We start from the raw sequence: 25,559 nt of genomic DNA on the forward strand, positions 1-25,559 counted from the left end.
TCGGGGCTCGGGAATGATACCAGGGCTTCGGGATATAATTGGCACGCAAATCGAGGCAAAAACTTGGAGAGAAGAAAGAAAATAAGCAAAGAAAATGGCTGATCTCGGTTTCTATTTATAGGCTACTGGGTCTGGGATTACGCTGGGCGTAATTTTGGAGTACGCTGGACGTACATAGAGTACGATGGACGTACTCTTCGGATAAGCTTTGGTATGCGTGCCACGATCTTCAAAAATTCATAACTTTCTCATACAAACTTCGTTTTCGACGTTCTTTATATCCACGCATAGGTGAGATTATGCTCTACAACTTTCGTTTAGACTTCGTTGGCTAATTTTGATTTTTTTTCTTATATTATTTTTAGTAGGCCGGGACAGGAAAACTTCGTTATAAAATCATAAATTCTTCATCTGACGTCCGTTTTCGTCAGTCTTTTTACCGTTGGACTACTATCAACAAGATCTTCGATTATCGTTTAGATTGTTTCGGCTAAAAACCGCTCGATCTCAAATCGAGTATTCGGGTTGCATACCGCTAAGTCGAAACTTAGAAAAGCATAGCTTTCTCATACGAAGTCAGATTCAGACGTTCTTTTATGCATGCTCATGGTTTAACGAACCCTACGACTTTTGTTTAGATCGTTAAGGCTAAATATTAATCTAACATAAATTCACTTTTTACGTCATTCAGCGTCGTGTCGGTTCTGTCGCGAAACTTCGACAGGTCATAACTTCTTCGTTATAACTCAGATTTCGGCGTTCTTTATATGTACTGAATCCTTGTAACATATACTAAAACTTAGTTAAGATTATTTATTCTAAATAACCTTTTGTCGAAAAATCATTTTCGACCCCTATTATCTCTAAATTGACTAACCCGAATCTACGGGCGTTACAGATAAAATACTATAGGAAAGATTTTTCTGAAAGAAAAATGGTTTTAAATTAAAACAACTAAATAAAATCCGAAAACTCTAAAAACATATGCACGCACTAACATTATGTTGACGTTTTCAAAAATCCATGTATTCTTATGGAGATGAGTTTGGTGGATAGTCGTGTTAAGGACGAGGAAGTCTACAAGGAAGTTGTTGGACTTTAGTTCCGTCTGTTTATCATTTTTAGTCATTTTTAGGAAGCATGCTTGACTTTTAAAACAATGTAACCCCAAAATAATTTATAATAAAAGAAATTTTTATGACATACCTTCTGTTATGTTCTTTATATATCTGTATGCCTCGGTCCAATTTCCCCACGTTCACACCGCCCGAAGTTTCCACCGCCGGCCGGGGGTGTGACATCTCTAACCCAAATTAGATACATGACATGAATGAATAACTTAAATCTCTTACTATAAATAATACATAGGAGTTAGTCCCTCTTCGACCTAATATAAACATCATACGATACTTGTAAGTTTTTAGACATAAAATGAATTATGACGGGTCTTTTGAGCGATATGAGGTGCATTTGGTTTGTCATGGCACATCTCAATAGCTGGGAATCGACTGTGGTGACAGTTTCAATCTGGTAGTCAAACCAGTAATGATTCGTATAGTTCTTACTATCACTCGGTTTTATATTTGCCTTATTAATTAGGCTTGTGGCCCAATCATCAGTTGTCATGGGGATTAGAGCTTTGGGAAAGGAAGGATTTAGCCATTTCAGATGTAGTTGCTATGATTCAAGTGATCCATGTATTCGATTGTGTCTTTGGGAGCCAAGGGTATGATTATAAATTGATATCTTGTGTTTTGGGGCTTATTCGGAAGGCCTTAAGGCTTGGGGGTGTTGTTAGGAGCGTAGGGCTTCTCTCCACCTTTCCGTGGACATAAGGTTCGTTGGAAACAGACCTAAGATGAGTGAGTTATGTTAGTTTGAAGGTTTTGGTAGTTTTGGCCCTTAATGGAGATAACTGGAAAGGCAATCCCTTGTATGCGAGGTGGCATGTGCGAGGGTACGCCCAGCGTAAGCTGGGGTACGCTCGACGTGGATATGGAAAAGTGGACGCGGGAGGGTTTAAGCAGTACGCCAGCGTAGTGTGCAGGATACCAAAACCCTAATTTCAAGGGTTGGCCCACTATTTAAAGCGCCTTAAATCCAAGGGGTGCGCCTCTATTTCATTCAACAGTGCCTTTAACCTTAATTTCGAGTGGTAGCTTCATCCAAGAGTGTTGTGACCCTTGTGGGTGCATTTTTGGTGGGTCTTGGTGAATTTCAAGAAGTGGAAGCTTAGTACAAGGTGGCGCTTCATGGAAGGACTTGTGGATTTGGGCTTTTTGCTACATTTTCAGCTCATAGAAGGTAAAAAGTTCTGAACTTGATCACTAGAAGTTGATATTTATGAGTATGTGAGTTTGTGGTCCCTTATTGACCTCCTAAATGAGATCTAGTGGTTGGACACCACTCCAGGGGCTTTGAGTTGCTACTCTTAGCATTTCCGAGGTTATAAGTCCATAAAGTTACCATCTTTGAGGCTAGAAACCATTCATGCATGTTCTAGATGGGTATTATGGGGTTAAGATGGTCATTGAGTCCCTTTGAGTCATGCAAATGCATAAAGGTGTCGACTTTATGCATTAAGTGTTGGATTAGTGTCTAAGTCCATAACTATTTTGGTATGTACTTGATCCGGTGGTGCATGGTCCTTTTGGGTTGCCTTCACCAAAGCAACTTGATAGGATGAATTATGGAGAGAGAGGATTAATTATGATTTATTAATATATTGTGAGAATAATATATTAAAGGAGAAATCATATTGTTTAATTAATATTAGTCAAGAATTAATAAGAATTAATTTTGTGGCTAAAAGACATTAATTAAACTTAAGGGACTAGAACTGTCAATTGTATGATAGTTGAATATTGGGCTAATGGACTCCATATTAGAGGGGTGGACGAATTCTATGGGGAAACCCATTAGAAATCGTCCTAGGCCTCAAAGGAGGGAGTCCATGGGTTGCTTAGGGCCTAAGCAGTCAAATTAGGGTTTCCTTGTTAGATAACCCTAATAGCCTCACTATTCAAGGACCCTAGAGCACCAAAAACGTGGCCAACTAATTCTTTAGGGTTTCTACACGTTTTTGGGTGCCTCCTCTCTTATCATTCTTCATCCTCTTGCTCTTGGTGTTTGTGAGCCATTAGAGGAGTGACACTTGTGACTCTAAGCTTTCCAAAGCCATTACAAGGAGGAATTGAGATTGTTATTGTTACATAAAAATCAAGGTAAGATCTATAACCCTTTCATATGTTAATATGATTAATTGTATGCTAGATCTAGGGTTTATAGCTTTGGATATTCAATTGCATGTTCATTAGACAAACTAGATCCAAAAGCTATTAGGGTTTGCATGTACACCATAGGAATGATGTTTTGCTCATAACCCATCAGTGGTATCAAATTCATGTCTGTTTATTTGATGTATTTGATGCTATTGTGAATTATCCTTGCTTAAAATTCGAAATTTAGGGTTTCTGGGGGCTGAACTCGCCGAGTACATAGATGAACTCGCCGAGTCCATAGATGAACTCGCCGAGTTAGCTGGTCAGAAAGAGGGAAAATCGGGATTTTGTGCTATTTTGGCTTAGGATTATTACCAAAAACGTTTTTGATGAATAAAATCCGTTTTTTTTATTGATTTTGGATGAATATCCTTACCAAAATAGAAGATAATTACCAATTAATCAAATATTTGTTTCCTTATATGATTAGATTTAATTATTTGAATTATTTGGTGAATTATCTTGCAAGAATTTGGGCTAGGTCAAATTAGATAACCACCAATTAATTGTTAATTGCCTTATTTGAATTTTGTGATCTAGAATATTCTTGACAAAGTTTGGAAAAGTTTCAAATTAATCCATTTGGGTTTTATTGTTTAAATTGAAACTTAAAAGTTTTGTTTTTGAAATTTAAATAAGTTAAACCCTAATGTTTTGAAATGTTTCAAAACTTGCCCTCAAGTTTTGGAATTTAGAAGTTGATTAAAAATTTAATTTAGAAATGTTAAATTCTAAAACCCTAGTATTGTTTTGAAAAGTTCAAATCACACCCTCATGGTTTCATTAATTAATTAAAGTGTATAATTAAAGAAGATTTAATAAACCCATAAAGTTTTGGTTTACATTTAATTAAATTAAAAGTATAATTTGTTAAATTAGACCACCTAGTATTTTAAAAGTGTAAAATACACCCTATACTATATAACATTAAAAGTCTAGTATTATATATGTATGAGTAAACAGTTAGTCTTACCGTTAGTATGCCTCATTCACGAAGCTAGTATATAAGGGGTGTTTAAGGAAATTGCCTATAAAATGGCGATTGAATGGGTATCCACTCTTACCCACCGCACTCTTGACTAGTGGAGGGTCGTTAGCCGAACGGGTAGGATAGGACAAAAACCTTCCATTATAAGTATAATGAAGTACAAAAGTAACTAAATGCTTTTACATAATTCCCAATCTTAGTTACTTTAGGCAAAAGTGAATTGATGCAATTCCATGAAATTACACTTTGTGCCCTTGCGAAGACGTTAGTGGAGTGTGTGTGGTTAATCGGCACACTAAAGGTTTCTAATCAAAGGTAACAAAGGGTGACTCATTGTTTGTCATAGTTCGGTGGAGCGTGTGTGGTTAACCGGCACATCGAATAGGTGACTGTAACATTGGGGGCACCATGTAAGTTTGCATGGTTATTCACACCCTGTTTTGTGATCCTCGGCATCCCAGTCACAAATCGAGAGGCATATCGAGATTTAAACATGCCATTGAAAAGTTCAATGAATCTCAAAGGATCTACGAATTTTCAATAGATTTAAAACTTAAATTTCTTTTTCGTTTTTCATGGTGGAAATTGGTAAATCGTCATTTACCTACCTTTCAAATATTCTGCAACTAGATTACGACATCCCTCTTCTACGTTGTAGAGTATTGTGTTGGATCTTAGCCTCAATGTTTCATTTGGGTGTCACATCGAGGATCCTAATCAACTTAACTTGAATTTTCTCTCGTTTTGTAGATGTCAAAGTATGACAACTATGGTCTTCCCAAATCCCGTGGAACAAGCTTTTCACATGAAGATGATATTCCACGATTTGATCGAGGAACACAAGATCATGCTTCACTTCCTCCACCTCCTCCTATTGTTCTCCCTAATCCACAAGTTCAAAATATTGAAAAGTTCAAACTCACTCAAGCCCTTTTGGCAAGTAAACATGAAGAAGGAAAGTCAGTGTGTGCACACGTCCTAGAGATGAATTCACACATTGATAGGTTAAGAATGTTGGGATCTGTGGTCTGTGAGGAGCTGGCTGTTGACTGGGTTCTTCAGTCACTTCCTGACTCATATAGTGAGTTCGTAAGAGAGTACTATATGATGAACCACGACGTGATCCTCATCGATCTCACCTATATGCTTATTGCTGCTGAATCAGCAATGATTTGGCGCACTTGAAAAGCAAAGTTGATTGGTGGATCTGCCTTCCAGACCTCTATGGATATAGGCAATGGCAACGAAAGGCATGCCACGATCGAAAAGTTTGATCATAAAAGAAAGGCAAAGTCAGAAGTAGTTCCGTGTGCTGTTCCAAAAGAGTCAATTTGCTTTTATTGCCAAGAGAATGGGCATTGGAGACGAAGGCCCTATTTACCTAATAGATCTAAGAGATGGAAGATTCAAAACGTATGGCTCTACTTTAGGTAAAATCCATTAACAAACTCTTTTAAGTTCCTATTCTAGATTCTTAATACATGATGTGATAAGATTACATTTCGATGTTTTGTAGGATCGAAGAAAAGAGAGGAAGCTTAAGGGAAGAAGTGAGTGGAATCTAATCGTGAAGAAAAGGATTTCGATCGCATTACTTGAAGATTATAATCTTGAGCTACTACTTGGAGTTAGAATAAGATTGCTAAGAAATATGTATTAACATAGTTTTTCAATTGAATTGCATTGTAAGGACAAATTTTTCCGCAATAAAATAAATTTTGATTTTATATTATTTATTTATCCTTGCAATGGCGTGTATGAAAAATTGATGTTTGTAAGTTTCTATTATTAGCAATAATGGATTTGATTCTTAATTATGTTATTTGTGGAAAGGTCAAGAATTTACCAAATAGGGAAAGTTTCTCATCGCCCAAGTTTCAATTGGACAGAAACTTGGAATCATACAACTTGGTTGCATGATGAATGAAAAATTTCATATTTGGAAATTAGACTAATTCGTTGACAAAGTGTCAAGTGAAGGATTAGGAGATCGAGTACACAAAGTTGTGTGTTGATCAAGTCCACCACAAGAGTAACAAAGATATTCGTCATGATTTACTAAGGTAAAGTAAATATGATTATACTTATGAGATTAAGTGTGATTCTCAGTTGATTGAAAGAGTTTCAATAAATAGCAGAACGAATAAAGAAGAATCAAGTAGGCAGAAAGATAAAAAAATTCTCTATTCTAAGAAGAAGGGAGAGTACCTTTTATTATGTTTTATGATAGGTCTTAATGATTAAGAACCATATCTCAATTGATCCTCTAAGTGAGTCTTAGTACAATTGTATGTCTAAAAAGAGGAATCAAAAATTGAAGAAATGGTTAGATCAAGAAGTCAATCATACTTCGTTCCAAAAACAAGTCTCAGAGTTGAGATTGTGAATTGAGTGACAAGTCTTAATAAGGTTTATAACATTCATCAAATGTGGAATTTGAAAAAGATTTTCTTATTCTTGAACATTTGAAATTGGAAAGTTGTGATGTCTTGGATAAGACAAAAACCAACTAGGACCAATTTTGTGAAGTGTTTTGTCTTGATAAAAGCTACACTAACTCTTGAATATTTGTTTGTCAAGAAATGTTTATTGACAAGAGAATCTTATATGTCAAGGAGTCAGTGGGAATCTTAATGGTCTTGAAAAGTTTTAAGAACTAATCAAGAATAAACCCTATCGATCATCACTAGCACACGACTTGAGGTTTACAACCTATCGTGTTGACATTATTTTGTTTCTGTGCCATTCCAGTTGAGTTAATTATACATGTGAGTTCTATGAGTTCTCATTTGAATGCATAAAAGGCAAGAACCTTGATCAAAGAAAAGAACATTGATAGGAAATGGTGAGTTGCTTAACTACTTAGAAGACATGGTGGGCACTCATGTTACCATAAGGCAAGAAATCAAGATTGAGAAAGTTCGGTCCATATGAGTTTGGATTTGTCGCAAACTTTGGTTTTGACAAATTCAAATGTATAGGAACACATACACCATAAAATCTAAGTGTCATAAGATTCCCTCCTTCATGAAAATGACTGTGAGGAAATGCTTTCACTAAGTGAGATTTTAAAAAGATAGTGATTGTGAAAATTGTATTCTAGAATTTGATTATGGTAACGGTATCCCTTTCCATAATTTGAATTGTGAGATTTGGCAATTAGTCTGAATTGTTTAGACACACATATGAGCTATCTAAGGCAAATGTGTATAAGTTTAAGAAGCATAGATAAAGGATTATCAAAATATTAGGTATTAGAAATATGAACTTCAGAAATTCAATAAGTATTGTTTTCTGGAAGTTTAGTTGTTTTCTAAAACATGTCAAAGCTAGTGGGAGCATAAGTGTTATGCTTATATGATAATAATCATCATGATAGTGGGAGCATAAATGTTGTGCTTGTATGATTATTAAGGCAGGTATTGCAAGTTAGCAATATTAATTATAGAAAACAAGAGTTATACTTTGCAAAGTCGTAAGGGTTGAATAGTTGTTTTGCTATAATTAAGGAAGAGAATATTGTACTTCGTTTCAAAATCTAAAGCGTAGATTGAGAAATTTTAATAAATTTAGTCAAAGGATACATAGTGTGTTCTCAAATTTCGATTATGATTATGGCATCCCTCTTCATAGTTCGAATTGTGAGAACGTGGCACATAAAATATTATGGCAGAAGATTGATAAAGTATCAGATCCTTATGTAAGACATTATGCATTGAGTTCCATACACTTCGGGTATAGGATCGATTGCAAATGCTATAATATTTGACCATTCTAAAATTTTCCAAGTGTCTAACACATTTTGAGGGAAAAATGAAAAGAATCGGTTTTGACTAAAATAATAAAAAAACTATAAATGGACGATCCAAAGCTCGTTGAGGATTGGTCGCTTGTGAGTAGTTGGAAGTATGGTATTGGATGGACCATATCGACATTATTATGAATAGATAAGATTCTATTAAAAATAAGTTGTCGTATGGCAAAATATGGAAATGTTTCCATATTAGGAGTTGGATATTGAGAATCTATGTCTAGATTAGAAACTTTTATGCAAGAAGGATGTTCAAAGGAATGTACTTTGAGTAAGAGACATCATATCTATAGAATTGTTTCTGATAGAGATTGGCCAAGTCTTGATGATTTTGAGCTATGACTTTACGAAAGAATCATTGCATAAAATGTTTGAATCTAGCATAAGTAACAAGAATTTGATATTCTTATACTTATGATAAGGATTGGGAGTTGTGAAATGAGTTTGATTGGAAATGTGTTCATTTGATCTATTTCACAAAGTAAGGACCGTAGGTAAACATTGTGTGCATACTGAGAGCATGGGACAAGTGTAGTAATAATTCAACTAAGAAGTTGATTACCCGAAACAACAAATAATGAGTAACCAATATGGTGATTAAATAAAATGTTTTATTTATACCCAGAGTTTGGGGCCATATGGGATTAGTATTATTCTTGTGTTTCACTTTGCATGTTTTGACTTCCTGAATAATTAAATTGGTTCAGAACAATCAAAATTATTCGAACGGACCACAGTCGTTCATATGTTGGAAGTAGGTATGAATGAAGACTGTCGTGAATTGGTGTGTAGATTGTCTAAAGTGTATTAGACATAAGCAAATGTTTGCTGCAACGTTCATGAGTGCTTATGAATATGATTTGAGCATTGGATTAAACCCACGCTCACTTGGATCACTTCATGGATTTTATCATGAGTGATTGGTGAGACAATAATATCTTATATTCTTGAAACCGAGATGTGTGAGTTGTACCTTGCGAGTCGGTTGCACATTGATAATATGTAAACGCACTAGTAACTTGGTGTTATAAAACATATTGTTGTGTGTGATTTGGTGAGTGAGTGCAAGCAAGCATTGAGTCGAAGTTTATCCGTTCCTTTTACCCAAAGTGGGATGAAAGTGATATCTGTGGGCTCCTTGATGATTTAGTGATGACACATAAGCGCTTGGCCAAGCCGGGACTAATTTGATGTGTTCAATTGTAGTCTGTTGTCAGTCGTCATAAATTGGAAATCAGGAAACAACGCAAAGACAAAGAGAATGATTTAAATCCATGTCTCAGTCTATACGATATCTAGAATGGAGGAATATATGATCACTTATCTAAAGGACGCGTATCTGATAAGATGAAAGTTGACAGCGGCTTTTGAAAGCTACGATTGCAGATCAGGATCTGAAGTCATACGCAAAATAGTTATTAGACTTATCCAAGTAGGAGACTGTTGGATTAGTGTCTAAGTCCATAACTATTTTGGTATGTACTTGACCCGGTGGTGCATGATCCTTTTGGATTGCCTTCACCAAAGCAACTTGATAGGATGAATTATGGAGAGAGAGAGAGAGGATTAATTATGATTTATTAATATATTGTGAGAATAATATATTAAATGAGAAATCATATTGTTTAATTAATATTAGTCAAGAATTAATTTTGTGGCAAAAAGACATTAATTAAACTTAAGGGACTAGAACTGTCAATTGTATGATAGTTGAATATGTTGGATTAGTGTCTAAGGCTATAACTATATTTGATAGTTGAATATGTTGGATTAGTGTCTAAGGCTATAACTATAATTGAGAATTAATTTGGTGACTTAAAGAGGTTAATTGAATAAAGGGGCATAAAATGTCAAATGTGTGATAATTGTGTTTTGGGCTATGTATCCTTATGGATATAAGGGTGGACGGATTTTAGGGTTAGAGGACCATAAGATCGTCCAACCCTAGTATCTAGGAGGATCTTGGATTGCTTAGGGCCTAAGTTATTCAATTAGGGTTTAAGGTGAAACCCTAGTAGCTCATAGTATAAATAGATCCCTAGGGTGAGGGAAATCGGCACTCATGCAAGGCAAGGAACCCTAGAGCCGATTTCTCACCCTCCTCTCGCTCTCTCTCAAGATCATTCTCTTGCTAGTTGGTGTTTGTAAGCCATTAGAGGAGTGACAATTGTGACTCTAAGCTCTAAGAAGAAGAAGCATCAAGCAAGTAATCCAAGGTATTGTTCTAGATCCATATTCATATGATTAGAATCAATTGTTTACATTAGATCTAGTATTGAAAGTCTTGGATACAATGCATGTTCAATTAGAGAAACCTAGATCCAAGCAATTAGGGTTTGCATGTGCACATAGGAAAGTTCTTATGACTCAAACCCATCAGTGGTATCAGATCTTTGATTGATTTCTATTGAACTGATGCATTGGTTGATTGCTTGTTGCTTGAAAAATTCGATTTTTGTGATTCTGCCTGATGAACTCGGCGAGTCCATAGTGGGAACTCGGCGAGTTCGAGCGTCAGAAGGAGGTAGTTTCGGGATTTCTTGCTGTTTTACTTGAGGATACTTGCCTTAACTGTTTTGGGTCATTAAAATCCGATTTTTATCAAATATATGAGTATATTCTTGACCAAACAAAAGATAATTACCAATTAGTTGAATAATAATTTCCTTATATGATAATAATTGATTATTTGAATTCAATTGGTGTATTGTCTTGCAAGTAATATTGAATAAGATCAAATTGAGATAATCTAATTAGTTGATTTATATTATTTGCTATTTGATCCTTATGTTTTGAAAAGTTTAAAACTTTTCCTCAAGTTTTGAAATTTAAGTTTTGTGATTAGAAGTTTAATTTGAATAATTTAAATTTCAAACCCTAGAATTTTACAAGTTTAAAATTCAACACTATACTAATATATTATTACAAGCTTAATATATATATATATATATATATATATATATATATATATATATATATATATATATATATATGATTAAAATGCTAGTCTTACCGTTAGTAGGCCTCATTCACGAAGTCAGTCTATAAGGTGGGTATAAGGTTGCTGCCTATAAAATGGCGCTTAATGGGTGTACACTCACACCCACCGCTTGCTTGACTGGTGGAGGGTCGTTAGCCGAACGGGTAGGATAGGGCAAACCTCTTCTCATTAATAAGTATAATGAATCTAATTAAAGTAACTAAATTGTTTTATAAAATTCCCAATCTTAGTTACTTTAGGAAAAGTGAATTGATCACTGCTAACGAATATGATCACTGCTAAAATAGGATGTGGAGAGTCTCTAATCGTGCACTTGCAAAAGATGCAAAGGTATGTCGATCGTCTTCGCAAGTTGAATGTCAACTTTGGGGAAGATTTGGCTATCGACATTGTTCTTCACTCCTTGCCCTCATGCTACAACCAATTTAGGATGACCTACCACATGAACAAGGAAGAGGTCGCCCTAAGCAAACTCCAAGGGCTCCTAAGGACTGCTGAGAGCAACCTAAAGGACAAGTCTGTTGCACCAACTCCCAATCCATCCGTTGCTCCTGTTTTGGCTATTGGTCAGGGAAGGGGCAAGAAGAGGAAGACTTCTTCGAAGAACCACCGCAAGGGAAAGTCCCAAGATGGTTCCTCTTATAGTGGGACCAAGGTTGATCCTGCTAAGCTCAACCCTAACCCAAAAGAGGCAGAGTGCCATCATTGCCACAAAATAGGGCATTAGAAGAGAAGCTGCCCGGAATATCTGCAAGCCATCAAGGATGGAAAGATCAAGCCATCTTTTGCAGGTATATACACAATTAAGTCTAATGATTCATCTCATGCTATTTCTTGGGTTCTTGATACAGGGTGTGGTTACCACATTTGTTCTGATTTGCAGGGACTAGGAAGAAATAAGGATGTGGAGCTTGGAAGAATAAATCTAATCATGGGGAACAAAAGATCGTCGCCTGTTACCAAGATTGGTGTGTATTCTTTAGTGCTTAGTAATGGATTGAATTTAGATTTAAATAATTGTTGCTACTCGCCAGATATGGCAAGAAACATCATTTATTTTCATGATTTGTTTAGACAAGGATTTAGATATTCGTTTAATAATGAGAATGGTTCGATTTATGCTTATCTAAATGGTGTTTTATATTTTGAAGCAATGCCTTGTAATGGAATTTATGAAACTGTTATGGTTGTAGATAACCTAGGAAATGATGTGTTGTGTATGGATTCTTCCAATAGTATGGATAGAGCATCATTGTGGCATTGTTGTCTTGGACATGTCAACAAGAAGCGCATAGCCCAACTCCAAAAAGATGGAGTGTTGGAGTCATTCGACCTTAGGGAAGATGACACATGCGAATCTTGTTTACTTGGAAAGATGACCAAGTCACCCTTCACTGGCACTTGAGAGAGGGGTGAGGGTTTATTGGATCTCATACACACCGACGTGTGTGGGCCCTTTAGATCCACCACAAAGGATGGGAACCGCTTCTACATGACTTTCACCGATGATTATAGTAGATATGGGTATATTTACTTAATCAAGCACAAGTCAGAAACGTTTGAAAAGTTCAAAGAGTTCAAACATGAAGTGGAGAATCAATTGGGCAGGAAAATCAAGATGCTTCGATCCGATCGAGGAGGAGAGTACCTAAGTCTTGAATTCCACGACTATCTCAAGGAATGCAGAATAGTTTCGCAATTGAAGCCACCTAGGACACCACAGTTGAACGGTGTGGTAGAAAGGCGTAATCGAACCCTATTAGACATGGTTCGTTCTATGATGAGTCGTGCTTTACTACCTATCTCATTCTGGGGGTATGCCTTAGAGACCGCCGCCCATATCCTTAACCGAGTCCCTACAAAGAAGGTTGCCAAAACACCTCACGAGATGTAGACAAGGAAAGCTCCCTCGTTGGCACACATCAAGGTTTGGGGCTGTGAATTTTTTGTAAGACGAGAAACTCACGACAAACTCGAACCTCGTAGTGAGCGATGTATTTTCATCGGCTACCCACAGAGATCCTTTGGATATCTCTTCTATAGACCGAGTGACAATGTTGTCTTCGTTGCGAGGAGAGGGGTTTTCCGAGAGCGAGAACTCATAAGCCAAGGGGACAGTGGGAGGCAAATCGATCTTGAAGAGATTGAAGAGTCGAGTGGAGTTGGGCTTCTTGCTACATTTCAAGCTCATAGAAGGTAAAAAGTTCTGAACTTGATCACTAAAAGTTGATATTTATGAGTATGTGAGTTTTTGGTCCCTTTTTGACCTCCTAAGTGAGGTCTAGTGGTTGGACACCACTCCAGGGGCTTTGAGTTGCTACTCTTAGCATTTCCGAGGTTATAAGTTCATAAAATTACCATCGTAATAGGACATATTATGTAATATTCCTTGTTTTTTAATGCAATTAAAGTCATTATACTCAGAAGTACATGCATAATACCCTAATTGTCTCAAAAATTTGATCATCGTTGACAAAAGGAAAACTATTCATAAAAATAAGTGTTATTAATGCATTACAAATAAAACTTTCCATTGAGTATACTTAGGAACAAACGATACTCGAATTGAATAGAATACGTTGACACAATTTCGTGAATATAAAGAACGTCGAACGGGGATCCTATGCAAAAATTACGGGCCTTTGAAAAAAAATCAAAAATTAGCCGGCTAAAAGTGTAATATACGAAACTTAAATCGCTTTGTTAAGTGAATTAAATAATGATTTTTCAACTCCGAATAATATTTCCTCAATCACAATAAGATCTAGTACTTGATTCAGAGGCTAACTCATATTATCCAAAGAACTCAAAAATCGGACAGTGCGGTGTAAGCTTATTCGATTCATGGGGTTAGCTATGCATCTCGTTAACTATTTTTTATCACATTTTTTTGACTCAATCTATTCCGTAATATTTGATTTCTTTAGTGGAAAATTTTTCACTCGAAGTTATGTCATTTTCGCGAAAAACGTCAATCGCAAAAGTTATAAAATATAACATAATTGTAACTTCGAACACGTTTTTAACATAGCATTGTGTTTCGTATGAAATTTTCCATCACATAGTTAAAAATAGCACTTTCGGGACAATTGAAAGGCATTTTCAAAAACTTTTTAATTAAAATTTAGGTTGCATACTGATAAGATTGGTAACTTTATTAACTTGAAGTTTAGGACACACATTGATAAGTTTGGTAACTTTATAAACTTGAAGTTTAGGACGCACCACGATAAGTTCGGTAACTTTATTAACTTGAAGTTTAGGACACACACTGATAAGTCTCGTAACTTTATTAACTTGAAATTTAGGACGCACAACGATAAGTCTCGTATATTTATTAACTTAAAGTTTAGGGCGCACATTAATAAGTCTGGTAACTTTATTAACTTGAAGTTTAGGACGTACCATGATAAGTCCAATAACTTTATTAAACTAAAGTTTGGGATGCACAACGATAAGTCCGATAACTTTATTAACTTAAAGTTTAGGACACATCACGGTAAGTATGATAACTTTATGAACTTGAAGTTTAGGAAGCACCATGATAAGTACGGTAACATTATTAACTTAAAGTCTAGGATGCTTGATCACACATAGAACAATAGATAAGTATCAATATTTTATAAGTAAAACTAATACTTATAAATACACGAATCACGTGAACTTTTGTTTTTAGGTTGAAATATGACTTAAGTTAATTTATTGAGTTCTTGTACATATTTACAAATAGATTTGTATTTGATAAGTTAGCTAAAAACGTATAATCAGGATTTTCAAAATGAAATGAATTACGTAAACATACAAGTGGGATAAGTACTTTTAGTCTCAAATTTATACTTTTTTGGTTAGAAAAAGTAATATTTTTATACAAACTGGTCAACCAATTAAAATGATATAAAAACGCTCGTGGTTATAAAAGTACAATATGTCATTCTAATGAGTGTTAATATGAGAATGTTTCTTTTAACGATTGAAGTTCGTCACTTTGTTTGGTCCAATGGTACTCCGCCCTTTAGGTAAGGTTATGATGAAGAAGGAACACAATCAGTCTAAGAAGTGTTGTGTTTTCTCCTCCTTGGGAGTGTGAAATGGTTGCAGTACAACAATATTACCGTGAAGGGTGTATGTGGACTTAATAGGATAGCATGAGAATACTTGGTCCAACTTTATGGCATGGTTCTTGTTTGATTTATTGCTTTCGAGTGGGAACAAGCGTCCAACTGTCTATCTTATTTTCTTGTTGTGTACGACCATGTCTTCGTCTGATGATGTGTTAGTGGCAGCCTGGATTGTGGAAGGGTTGCATGTTTTGAACGCATATGTTTTTGGTAAGTGTTGATTAGGATGTTGATTGGATTTATGCAAGTCGGTAGGATGATGGTCTTGATCCTATAGGTTCACTAGGTGCTGGTCGCGAGTCTTCATGACCATGGTTGGATGATGGCAAGAACGATGAAGGACTGTGAGATTCTCATTCATATGGTTGGATGGTGTCACAACGTGTCGTGCACCATCGTGGATTTCACTTATATGAGTTGGGCCCGACAATTGAGTAATGGAGACCCTTGTGTTAGTTCGTTAGTCGTTTGGCATAGTCGATGTTTGAGTAGTATGGAAATACTACTGGTGGCTCAGAAGCCGATAGGTCTGGGTTAAGATTTAGTAGGAGGTGGAATTGTTGAAAAAGGCATGGTTGTATAACAACAATTCCTTGTTGATCTTATCCTTATTGGATACTTGCTCAATTTTCAGAACAATTTCGAGCGTGTGAAGCTACCAGTGATGGAGTTCGTTGTAGAACTCTTGAATGATTTTCCAAAAGATGGTACACTTGAGTGTATGGGAGTATGGATGCCACACGAGATTTTGGTTTGGCCACTATTACTCTCATAGGGGCAGTGGGTTAGTAGTGACTTGTCATGAAGTTAAATGTGTGTTTGAGAACTTGTAGGCATGCTTTCTGAAGTTGGGATAGGTTAGACTTCACGATTAGATCAGTTAGAGTGGTTTCTCTATGAATAGGGTCATACCGCTAGAGAAAAAGGTAGTTTTTGCAATTGAATGTTTTCAAGTGACTGTGTTGTTTCTTGGCCTCATTTGGGTTTGAATGATCTATCGAGCTTTCGATATGGATGCATTAATTTTATGAAGCGGTTGGAGGGAGCATATGGATTGTGTTAAGGTTGTTTACGACCAAGAATTTCGAGGACGAAATCTAATTCAAGTGAGGGAGAGTTGTAACATCCATTCTAGGAATACTTATTTTGAGATTTGATCATTTTAGACCTATAAAATATGGAGTTTTGGTGACCAATATGAGGTGGTGGAGGAGCACCACGACATGGTCACAGCAGATGAGAAAAGCACATTTTATTGTGTCACGACGTGGTAAGTACTGGAGTGTAAAACCCTAATTTTCGGGCCTAGAGCCCTATTTAAAGGATGTAATGGCTAGGGTTTGGCCACCCTCAACCTCCATCACTCCTTTAAGCCCTTATTCAAACCCTATCCCTCTTGTGTTTACCTTGAAGCTTATTGTGGTGATTTTTGACCTTGAAGAAGGAAGAAAGGAGCTCCAAGAGCAAGGATTTAACAAGCAAAGTTCTTCACCACCTTCTTGTGCATAGCTTGGACCTTTGTAAGTCCACAAGTTCTTATCTTTTTGTCCCAAGTCTTCTAGATCTAGGTTTTGAGGCATATTCTTCATATTTCTATTGATTTGAATGAATTAATCCCATAAATTTGGCAACTTTAGGGATCATTGAGGTCCCAAAGTGGTCATATACTCTAGATCTTAAGTATTGTGAAGTTTTAGGTTCATGCATGGTATTTTGACCCCATTATTCTTATTTTAACCTAACTTGAGTATATGACATGCATTTGACATATATGTCCATGAATCAAGGGTTGTTATGATGGTTATAGGTGTAAGGAAGCTTTTTCGAAAGTATGAGTGTGAGGCTTAATGGATTAGATGCTTAATCCATTAAGACGTCCAAAACAGTTACCACAACATGGTGGTTTTCTCACCACGACGTGGTGGTATGATTTCTCGCGGCTATTTTGTCGTGAGGTTTCCATGGCATGGCCTATGCTTGGCAACAACGTGGTCACCAACTGAGTTGGCTTTGATTTTTGACCGTTAACTTTTTGGTCAACTTGAGGGTTTTAGATAGTAGATTGAGGATTTGCCTCTAACTATGGTATATGTGAGTTTTCTCGCTGGAGTAGCTACACACCTCCCCCTAGCTTGCGCCAAATAGATTTGACAGTTTGGGAGGTGGTTATTGTGTTGCTAATCGGAAACCGTATTTAATGGTCGAAAACTAGATTTCGATGGTTCCATTTTTGTCACCAGCACCCAAGGTTCTAAAAGGCGTGAGGTGTGGCGTGGCGGCAAGGCCAAGCCTCAAGCTTAACGAGTTATGGCGAGCCATGGCGTTTTTCAAGGCGTGATGTAAGGCGGCGATTTTGTATTAATTTATAATTATATTACCGCATAAATATAAAGTTATATCAAATATACCTAGTTGTTAGAAGTATTATATCAACAACTAATAACAGAAAGTTAATAAAAACACAATACTTGTATGTCCGATTAGAAAATGTATAAAAAAGAGCAAAAAAATGTGTCTCAAATGAAAAAACACGCGCCAGAACACGCCATAACGCGCCATGGCACGCCATATCGCGCCTTGCCATGCACCACACCTAACGGCAACGCTATGAAGCTTTTCGTAACGGCGACGCCGCGCCTCACGCCATGACGCCCATCATGACGCGCCTTTTAGAACACTGTCAGCACCATTGTCGAAGCTTCCATTTTTGTTTTTAATTTCCCGAATTAGGGAAGAAGATAAAGAAGTTACATATTTGGTCATTAAAGTTTCAGCAACTTGGTATTTTTTGTCAAAAAGTTGAACCATTTTATTTAATATTAAAATTTTGTGTTTTATAAAAATATAATCTATTTAATATGAAATATTTGTGAATTAAAAAGTATAATTTTTTTAATTTTGATAAAGAAAAAAATCAATGAGTGCTAGGATGCTACCACTCCCTATGAAATACTAAGAAAAATATGCTAGCGATGTGACAGACAAAAAAATATCATGACATTCAAAATAATAATGTGACAAGGTGTTAAGAGTGTTACTATTCTCTTCGATTTTATTGTTGTCAAACTAAAACCTTGTTTGTTAATTTCAATGACTTTAGTAGAAATGTCAGCTTCATCACCATGATTGGTGACCGGTAATAAGAGGTTACAATGTATTTTTTTTTAAAATATGATGACTTTAGAACAGAAAAGATAATATAATGCTTAAAGCCCGTAATAAGAGGTTACAATGTATTTTTTTTCTTTTAATATGATGACTTTAAAAAATAATAATATAATGCTTAAACTGTAAAATTTTGATAAAATATAATACTTTTGTATAATTAGACCTAAAATATAAATAAATTTTTATAAATCCTGTACAACTATAGAAACTTGCTACTCTTTGTGATAGGCAAGAAGAACAAGAAATCAAATGTGAACAGATTGATATTTAGCAATATCCAAGTGCAAAAACCGAAAATTCCTACCCTCAAGGAGACAAACACCATTTGGATGAAAGAAATGAAAAAAGAGCATAAACTAATCCAATAAAAAGCCCTTGGTTTTATCCCTCCCTCATTGTTTGTATATGGATTTTTGTAGATATTAGAAATATTTAATATTAAAAACATATATAATACGTTTAATACCCGTAAAAACCACAAGTAAAAAAATATTATTGATAATTTATAATCGTAACAACCAATAAAAGATTTGTTAAAATTTATTAATTTACAAAGATAAAAGTTGTGTTTAAGTTTATAATGATTAGCTAAAATTAGTATATACATTGTTATAAATATATGATCTACGTTTTATATGTGTAGATATTTGATAAAAATTATGATTTTGTAATACAATATAAATTTGAATAAGATGAAAAAAAAAGGAACAAAGTCAATTATAAAAATAATATTATAATCTCATACGGGATTTAGGTATTTCAAAATTTAAATTGATTTCTAAAATTAAGAAGTCGAAATTAAAAGAAGTTTGTGCATTTCTGATTTATTATTAAATTATATGATTTATATTAATGAGGATGAAAGGTAAAATGGTAATTTAATTTTCATAGAAGATGATTTGAGGATTTGACAAAATTTGAATCTTTTATTAGAATAGGAATTTAAATAGATTAATAACAATTTTTTTTTGACAAATTCAATTTACTTTCATAATTTATTGTGATACATAAGTTAACTCTAAGACGACTCAGTATGGGTAACGCTAGACGGCGTTATTACGACGTAGCGGCGGGATAATGATGTCATAACGCGATGAACACCGTCCCGGTTCCCCATTTTTAGGCGTTATGTTAGCATGCGTTATCATGGCAACGAGAAGAAATGGATTAAAACTCGTCAACATTTTTGTTAACGATCATAAAATGGACCGTTGAATAACAGTCAAAATGTTTAAAAAAAAACTATTTTTTTTCAATTTTTACTCACGATATATATACATTTTCACTTCAAATTTTACCCACCATTTCTCATTTCAATTTTTACATATCATTTCTCAATTCATTTTTTACACAAAACATCATATGGATCAAAACCCAAACACTCCTCTTAATACATCTCCGCCTCTCGGTTTTGTACAATATGAGTTGTATGCGAACATCCTTAACACTCAAGGCACACCGTAACATCCAATTTCCGACAACTTTTTTCACTCCCGCCTCACCCTCACCACAATTCCTTACAACCCTTCCACAAAACCTTTTCAACACATTCACTACAATGCAACCAAATACCACACAACCACCACCCACGCAATAAACGGTACCCGAGACGCAAACAGAGGGGAGCCGAAAAAAAAACAACCAACAAAGGGAGAGCAAGAAGCAAAAGGAAAGCAGTCATGATGGAGCAATCAGAAGACGACCTCCAACATGGTGGACTGTGGAGGAAGAATACGCGTTGACGGTGTCATGGTGTGGGACATCAAAAAAATCCAACTTAAGGAAACGATATGAGAAAAGATGCTTTTTGGGAAGCTATGATCGAGAAAATTTCGGACCATTTTGAAGAAGGATGCAAATTATCACAAATCACGATATGTTAGAGTAGCAAATTGACTCAAATAAACAAGAAGTGTACCAAGTTCAATTCCATCTACAACAAACTTTCCTCGCACAAGCAAACAGTGATAATGATTTTGATGTTTATAGAGCGGCGATGGACCAATATCATGTCGAGACGAGTCACGTTTTCGAGCACGGAAAGATTTGGGAGATTGTCGAGGAAGACCAAAAATGGAATAAAATGAACACATTTTCGGAACAACAATCCAAGAGGTCTTGCGGCTCGGGTTCAGTCGACGTTTTGGACGCACGCACGAACATCGACCTCATTGCGGACACGGATGAGATACCGGACGACTTCAATGACATCGAAAAGATCTCTCCGCCTCGACGACCTATAGGTCACGACAAAGCGAGACGAGCTCAACGACATGCGGCGGAAAACGAAAGTAGACTTCGAGAGTAAGCGAAAATGAACCAGAAATTTGACGACCACAATGAAATCGCACGTAAAAGATATGAGTTGCAACGTGAGCATTTGGAGTTCCTTTGCCGTAAAGCCGAGAGAGATCGCATTACGAAGGATTTGATAGTTCTTCAAACTAGCGAAAAAAATATGCCACCGAGACGGACAGAGGTGCTCCGAAAAATGAAGGCGAAGATCGAGCAGAAATATTTAGGCGAAGAATAGTGTATCAGTTTTATGTTTTTAAAGTTAGTAGGATTATCGTATGTTTTCGGTCAATGTTTTTTTTTATTTGTAATGTCGTTTTAATTTTTAAAATGGTATGTTTAATTAAGTATTTAATCTAATTATGTTTTATTAATTTATATGTTTTTTAAAAATATTATGACATAAATTAAAAAAAATAAAACAAATTAGAAAAATAGAAATTAAAAAGAAAAAAATCAATAAAATAAATAGAAAATAATAGATGCTATCACATGTTATTTGGTGTTGTTCAATTTCCATATTGGGTGTTATAACACCAAAAATATGATTTAAGATGATGAAGCGAACATTTTTAGTATGATAACATATAATAACATACTAGGTGTGAGACCCATGTATTACATGGGTTTATTTAAAAAAAAATAAATATAAAATTTTAACAATTTGAAAACTTTAAATTTATAAGAAAAATTAGAAAATTTTTAAATTATTAAAATTAATGAGACTTTAATGCATTAGATACATTACATATATAAACAATTTTCTAATAAATACCTTACATATATATTACCTTATATATTAAATGTGGATTTTAATTTAATAAAATCAAAAATACAATAAAATGACAAATGGAAAATAGAAAAATTTAAAATTTCTAAAAAATGTCATGTGTCCAAATGAATGAGAAAAGGACATGTGGCAAAGTCATTTTCATTTATTAGGGTAGATTGCCCACATTAAATAGCATAAGATTTTTCTACAACAATAATATACGAATTACAATACTTTGCAATAGAATCTTATATTATATTTATATATTTATTGTTTATCCAATAAACAAAATTTGTTGGAAAGGGAACACGATAGAATAGAGGATACCGTTATCAATTTGGATACCAAAAATGATCGTGTATTTGAGTTAGACACTTTCTATAAACAATATTCTCATCTTTATTACATGTAGCATGAATTCGATGATATGAATGAGATTTTTCTTTTGTTTTGACATTAAACATGAAGTTCTTAACTAGATTCATGTAGAGTTTCTTTTATATTCTATATATAAGCATTAAATTACTTGTATCAATAAGTATTTATATGAGTAGTAGGGTGATAACTTTCGACCCAACCTGTAACATGATACTGACCAAACCTGAAAATAGACGTGTTTGAGTTGAGATTTTTGACCCCCTAACCCGTCAACTCGTTTATTTCATGGGTTGGGTTGAGTTACCTATTTGGGTTCGCAGCAGTGACGAATTTAGAATAAAAAATCACGTGGTTCCCAAATTAAGTGAAATCTCAACAACACTTGTGGGGGTCGGGTCGGATCAGGTTGTGAACCTTAAAAAACTGAACCAAACAGTTCAACCGGTTAAAACCGCTCAGACATCACCGATTAAAATTTGTAAAATCCGACTGAAATATAACTGAAAAAACCGTACGTTTTAATAAAAAACTAGTTAATTATTAGTCCATTGATAAAACGGTGATCAGAGTGTGAGAGTTTTTGGCATGTGTGCTTCTTTTTATTAGAACAATTTATTTATGTATTGGTATTTTGAGAGTGCCGATTAAGAGTTATTAATTTTTTGTTAGCAATCTCATAATTTAAAATAACAAACCGACCATAGTAACTTGTTTTTTTTTTTTTCATTTTAAAATAGTTTTTAAGACATTTAAAAAAAAATACAAACTCAAGATAGGTCATTAATTTTTTCTAAGGTAGTTTCTATTTTTTCTACTATATATATTAGAGCATTAGGTATGGGCCCATTGAGGTGGTGTTATAACACCTTATAACACCTAGGGGGAAATAGTGTTCATGATGGTATTACCATGTTATGAGGTAGTTAAGTGGAGAAAAATAGAGAGAGAAGAAATGTGCAGCCAATCAATGTTTTCGTTTCAATATGTCATAACGCCAACAAGATATGTTATAACTGCAAGGGGGAAATGGTGTTCATGGTGTTATGACTATATTATGAGATGTCACATCAGCAAAATTTAAGTAGGTCCTAGGACTTACCTTGGGCCTTAGTAGATATGCCTCTGGTTTGCGGGTCAACTCGTCAACCCGTATATATATATATATATATATATATATATATATATATATATATATATATATATATATATATATATATATATATATATTACATTTAAAAAAATAGATATATTTAATTATTAATGAAATCTTGTTTTATTCCGTAATATTTTGTATCATTGTATTCTTTCACCTTTTGTATTTGTATAATTATGTTTTTTGCGGTGCCCTAATCAAAAAAGAAAACACGCTTACTCACGAGTCACGGACGAAGATCGCATCCACCAGACCACCACTGGCTGACGACCACTATGACCCGTAAACCCGAACCCAACCCAATTACCATGTCTAATGAGTAGTAACTCTCAAAATGAAACCTACATCATATATATATATATATATATATATATATATATATATATATATATATATATATATATATATATATATATATATATATATATCAATTAGGATTTTTTTTTTGACGATTTTGGTCAAATATTTCTAACAACATATCAATGACATAAGTAACCCATGATCCAAGTAGTAGCTACATATGTAACAAATTCAGTCATATTTATTCATAGGAGCAATACTCCTTACCATTAACTTGTATTTTAATATAAGTATACTAGCTTACAACCCGTGGCAACCACATGTAAAAAATTTATAAAACATTTATATTATTAATAAGAGTTAAGTTTGTTTAAAACTTTTTGTATTGATTATTTAAAGTTATAAAACATTTATATTATTAATAAGAGTTAAGTTTGTTTAAAATTTATAAAACATTTATATTATTAATATATATTTATAAAAAAGAATATAAATTTTAATAGAGCTTGAAGATAAACACAATGAATAATATAAATTACAATGGTATACAAAAAATAAAACATAAAAGAAATGTAATAAAAATAAATAAAAAAACACAATTGTTTGAATTTAAAAACTACGAAGCATTTATAAGTTTCCAAAAACTTCTTTATACACAATATTGAAAGTTTTGTTTGTAAGTCTATCATCCTTATCTAAAGGTAACATTTTCAATATTTCTCTATTTTGAACTCCAGATAAGACAACATACAATTGTCCATGTGAAAAAACAGGATCATATATATCAATTAGGATTTTTTTTTTTTTGACGATTTTGGTCAAATATTTCTAACAACATATCAATGACATAAGTAACCCACGATCCAAGTAGTAGCTACATATGTAACAAATCCAATCATATTTATTCATAGGAGCAATACTCCTTACCATTAAATTGTATTTGAATATAAGTTTTTTTTGGAAATGGCAAATAATATAAATAAAAAAGACCACACGACTAGCAAGTAACTAGCCGGAGGCAAGGGAACAAAAACATAGTTTACAAGTTACAACATAAGAAAGGAGAGCAACACCACTCAAACCATTTACATAAGTAACATGACCCCCGAAATTTATGCCAAGAGAAAACCAATGCGATGACATCATCAACTAACGATGTAGGGGATTGAACCATGTTATTGAAGATTATGTTATTCCTAGCCTTCCAAATTCGCCAGATAAGCCCATATAGAATGGCTAATAGTCGTTTGCATTTTTTGGGGCAATTTCCCCATCGGGCACCAAAATCAAGCAATTCCTTCACCTTTGTAAATTGCACCTGACGAATTTCGCACCAGTTGAGAGTTCTTTTAATGACTTCTGAAGCAAAAGTGCAACTTGTAAGCAGATGATCTGTCGATTCTTCACCTGTATTACAAAGTTTACAGATACGTGAGTCAGTTTGAACACCTCGCTTTGACAGTTCAGCTGCTACCAAAATCTTCCCTTGCTTCACCCTCCATACAAAGTTGGATACTTTTTTCGGGACAATTTGTAGCCATATAAAAGGCTCGCCTCCTATGTTCGTGTTTTTTGAATCAACAAGTCTCTGTAGGGCATTCACTGTGTACTCACCGTCTGGATTGAGCTTGCGTCGGAATTTATCATGTTCCTGCAAAAAGTTATAATTACATAAAATTAGGTTCAAGTCAACTGGTTCTTGGTTGGATTGATCTGAATTTGGAGTTGATTTCCATTCCCATTTAAAAACCTTGCCCTCTCTCCTTTCAGAAATGAAATAAGTTTTCCGGGATTCTAAAGCGTATAAGTTTGGAAACAGTTCATTAAGTGTGTTGTGGGCAATCCACTTGTCTTTCCATAGCAACGTTTTGTTCTCCAAGAATACATGTTGTTGGAAGATATCATCAACATTAATATTCATCCCAGCAAGATCGTTAACAACTTTGGAGATGTTTTTCCACACACCCGATAAGGTTATTTTTCGAGAAATACTACCATGGTTTTCTTTCAAGATTGTGTATACCATAAATGAACGAGCTCCAAAGAGAGCTTGGTTCATTATATAACCTCCAAAGCTATTTACATAGTAGTGCCAAATTCTACGCCTTGAGTGACCCAATCCCTAGACCACCTTTTTTAAGATAAAACCTTATCCCAAGCGATACAGTTGATCTTCCTCCCAGCGCTTGAAACTCCCCATAAGAAGTTTCTTCTCAAGTAATATCTCGGCAAGCTACCAAGAACCGCTTTGATCAACGTCACCCTTCCACCAAAAGATAAGTGTCTAGCTTTCT

The 25,559-nt window shown here is 34.7% G+C and overlaps 1 protein-coding gene across 1 annotated transcript; it reads right to left on the reverse strand.

The window, feature by feature from the left end:
- Window positions 1-24,304: 24,304 nt before the first annotated feature.
- Window positions 24,305-25,324, reverse strand: LOC111888318 (uncharacterized). Its single transcript, XM_023884474.1, has 2 exons — window positions 25,016-25,324; window positions 24,305-24,916 (listed from the first exon to the last, which is right to left on the reverse strand). Exons 1-2 carry the CDS (start codon window positions 25,322-25,324, stop codon window positions 24,305-24,307), a joined length of 921 nt encoding a protein of 306 aa, XP_023740242.1.
- Between the last annotated feature and the right edge of the window lie 235 nt (window positions 25,325-25,559).

The sequence above is a fragment of the Lactuca sativa genome, chromosome 3 (genome assembly GCF_002870075.4).
Source record: "Lactuca sativa cultivar Salinas chromosome 3, Lsat_Salinas_v11, whole genome shotgun sequence".
Taxonomy (NCBI): domain Eukaryota; kingdom Viridiplantae; phylum Streptophyta; class Magnoliopsida; order Asterales; family Asteraceae; genus Lactuca; species Lactuca sativa.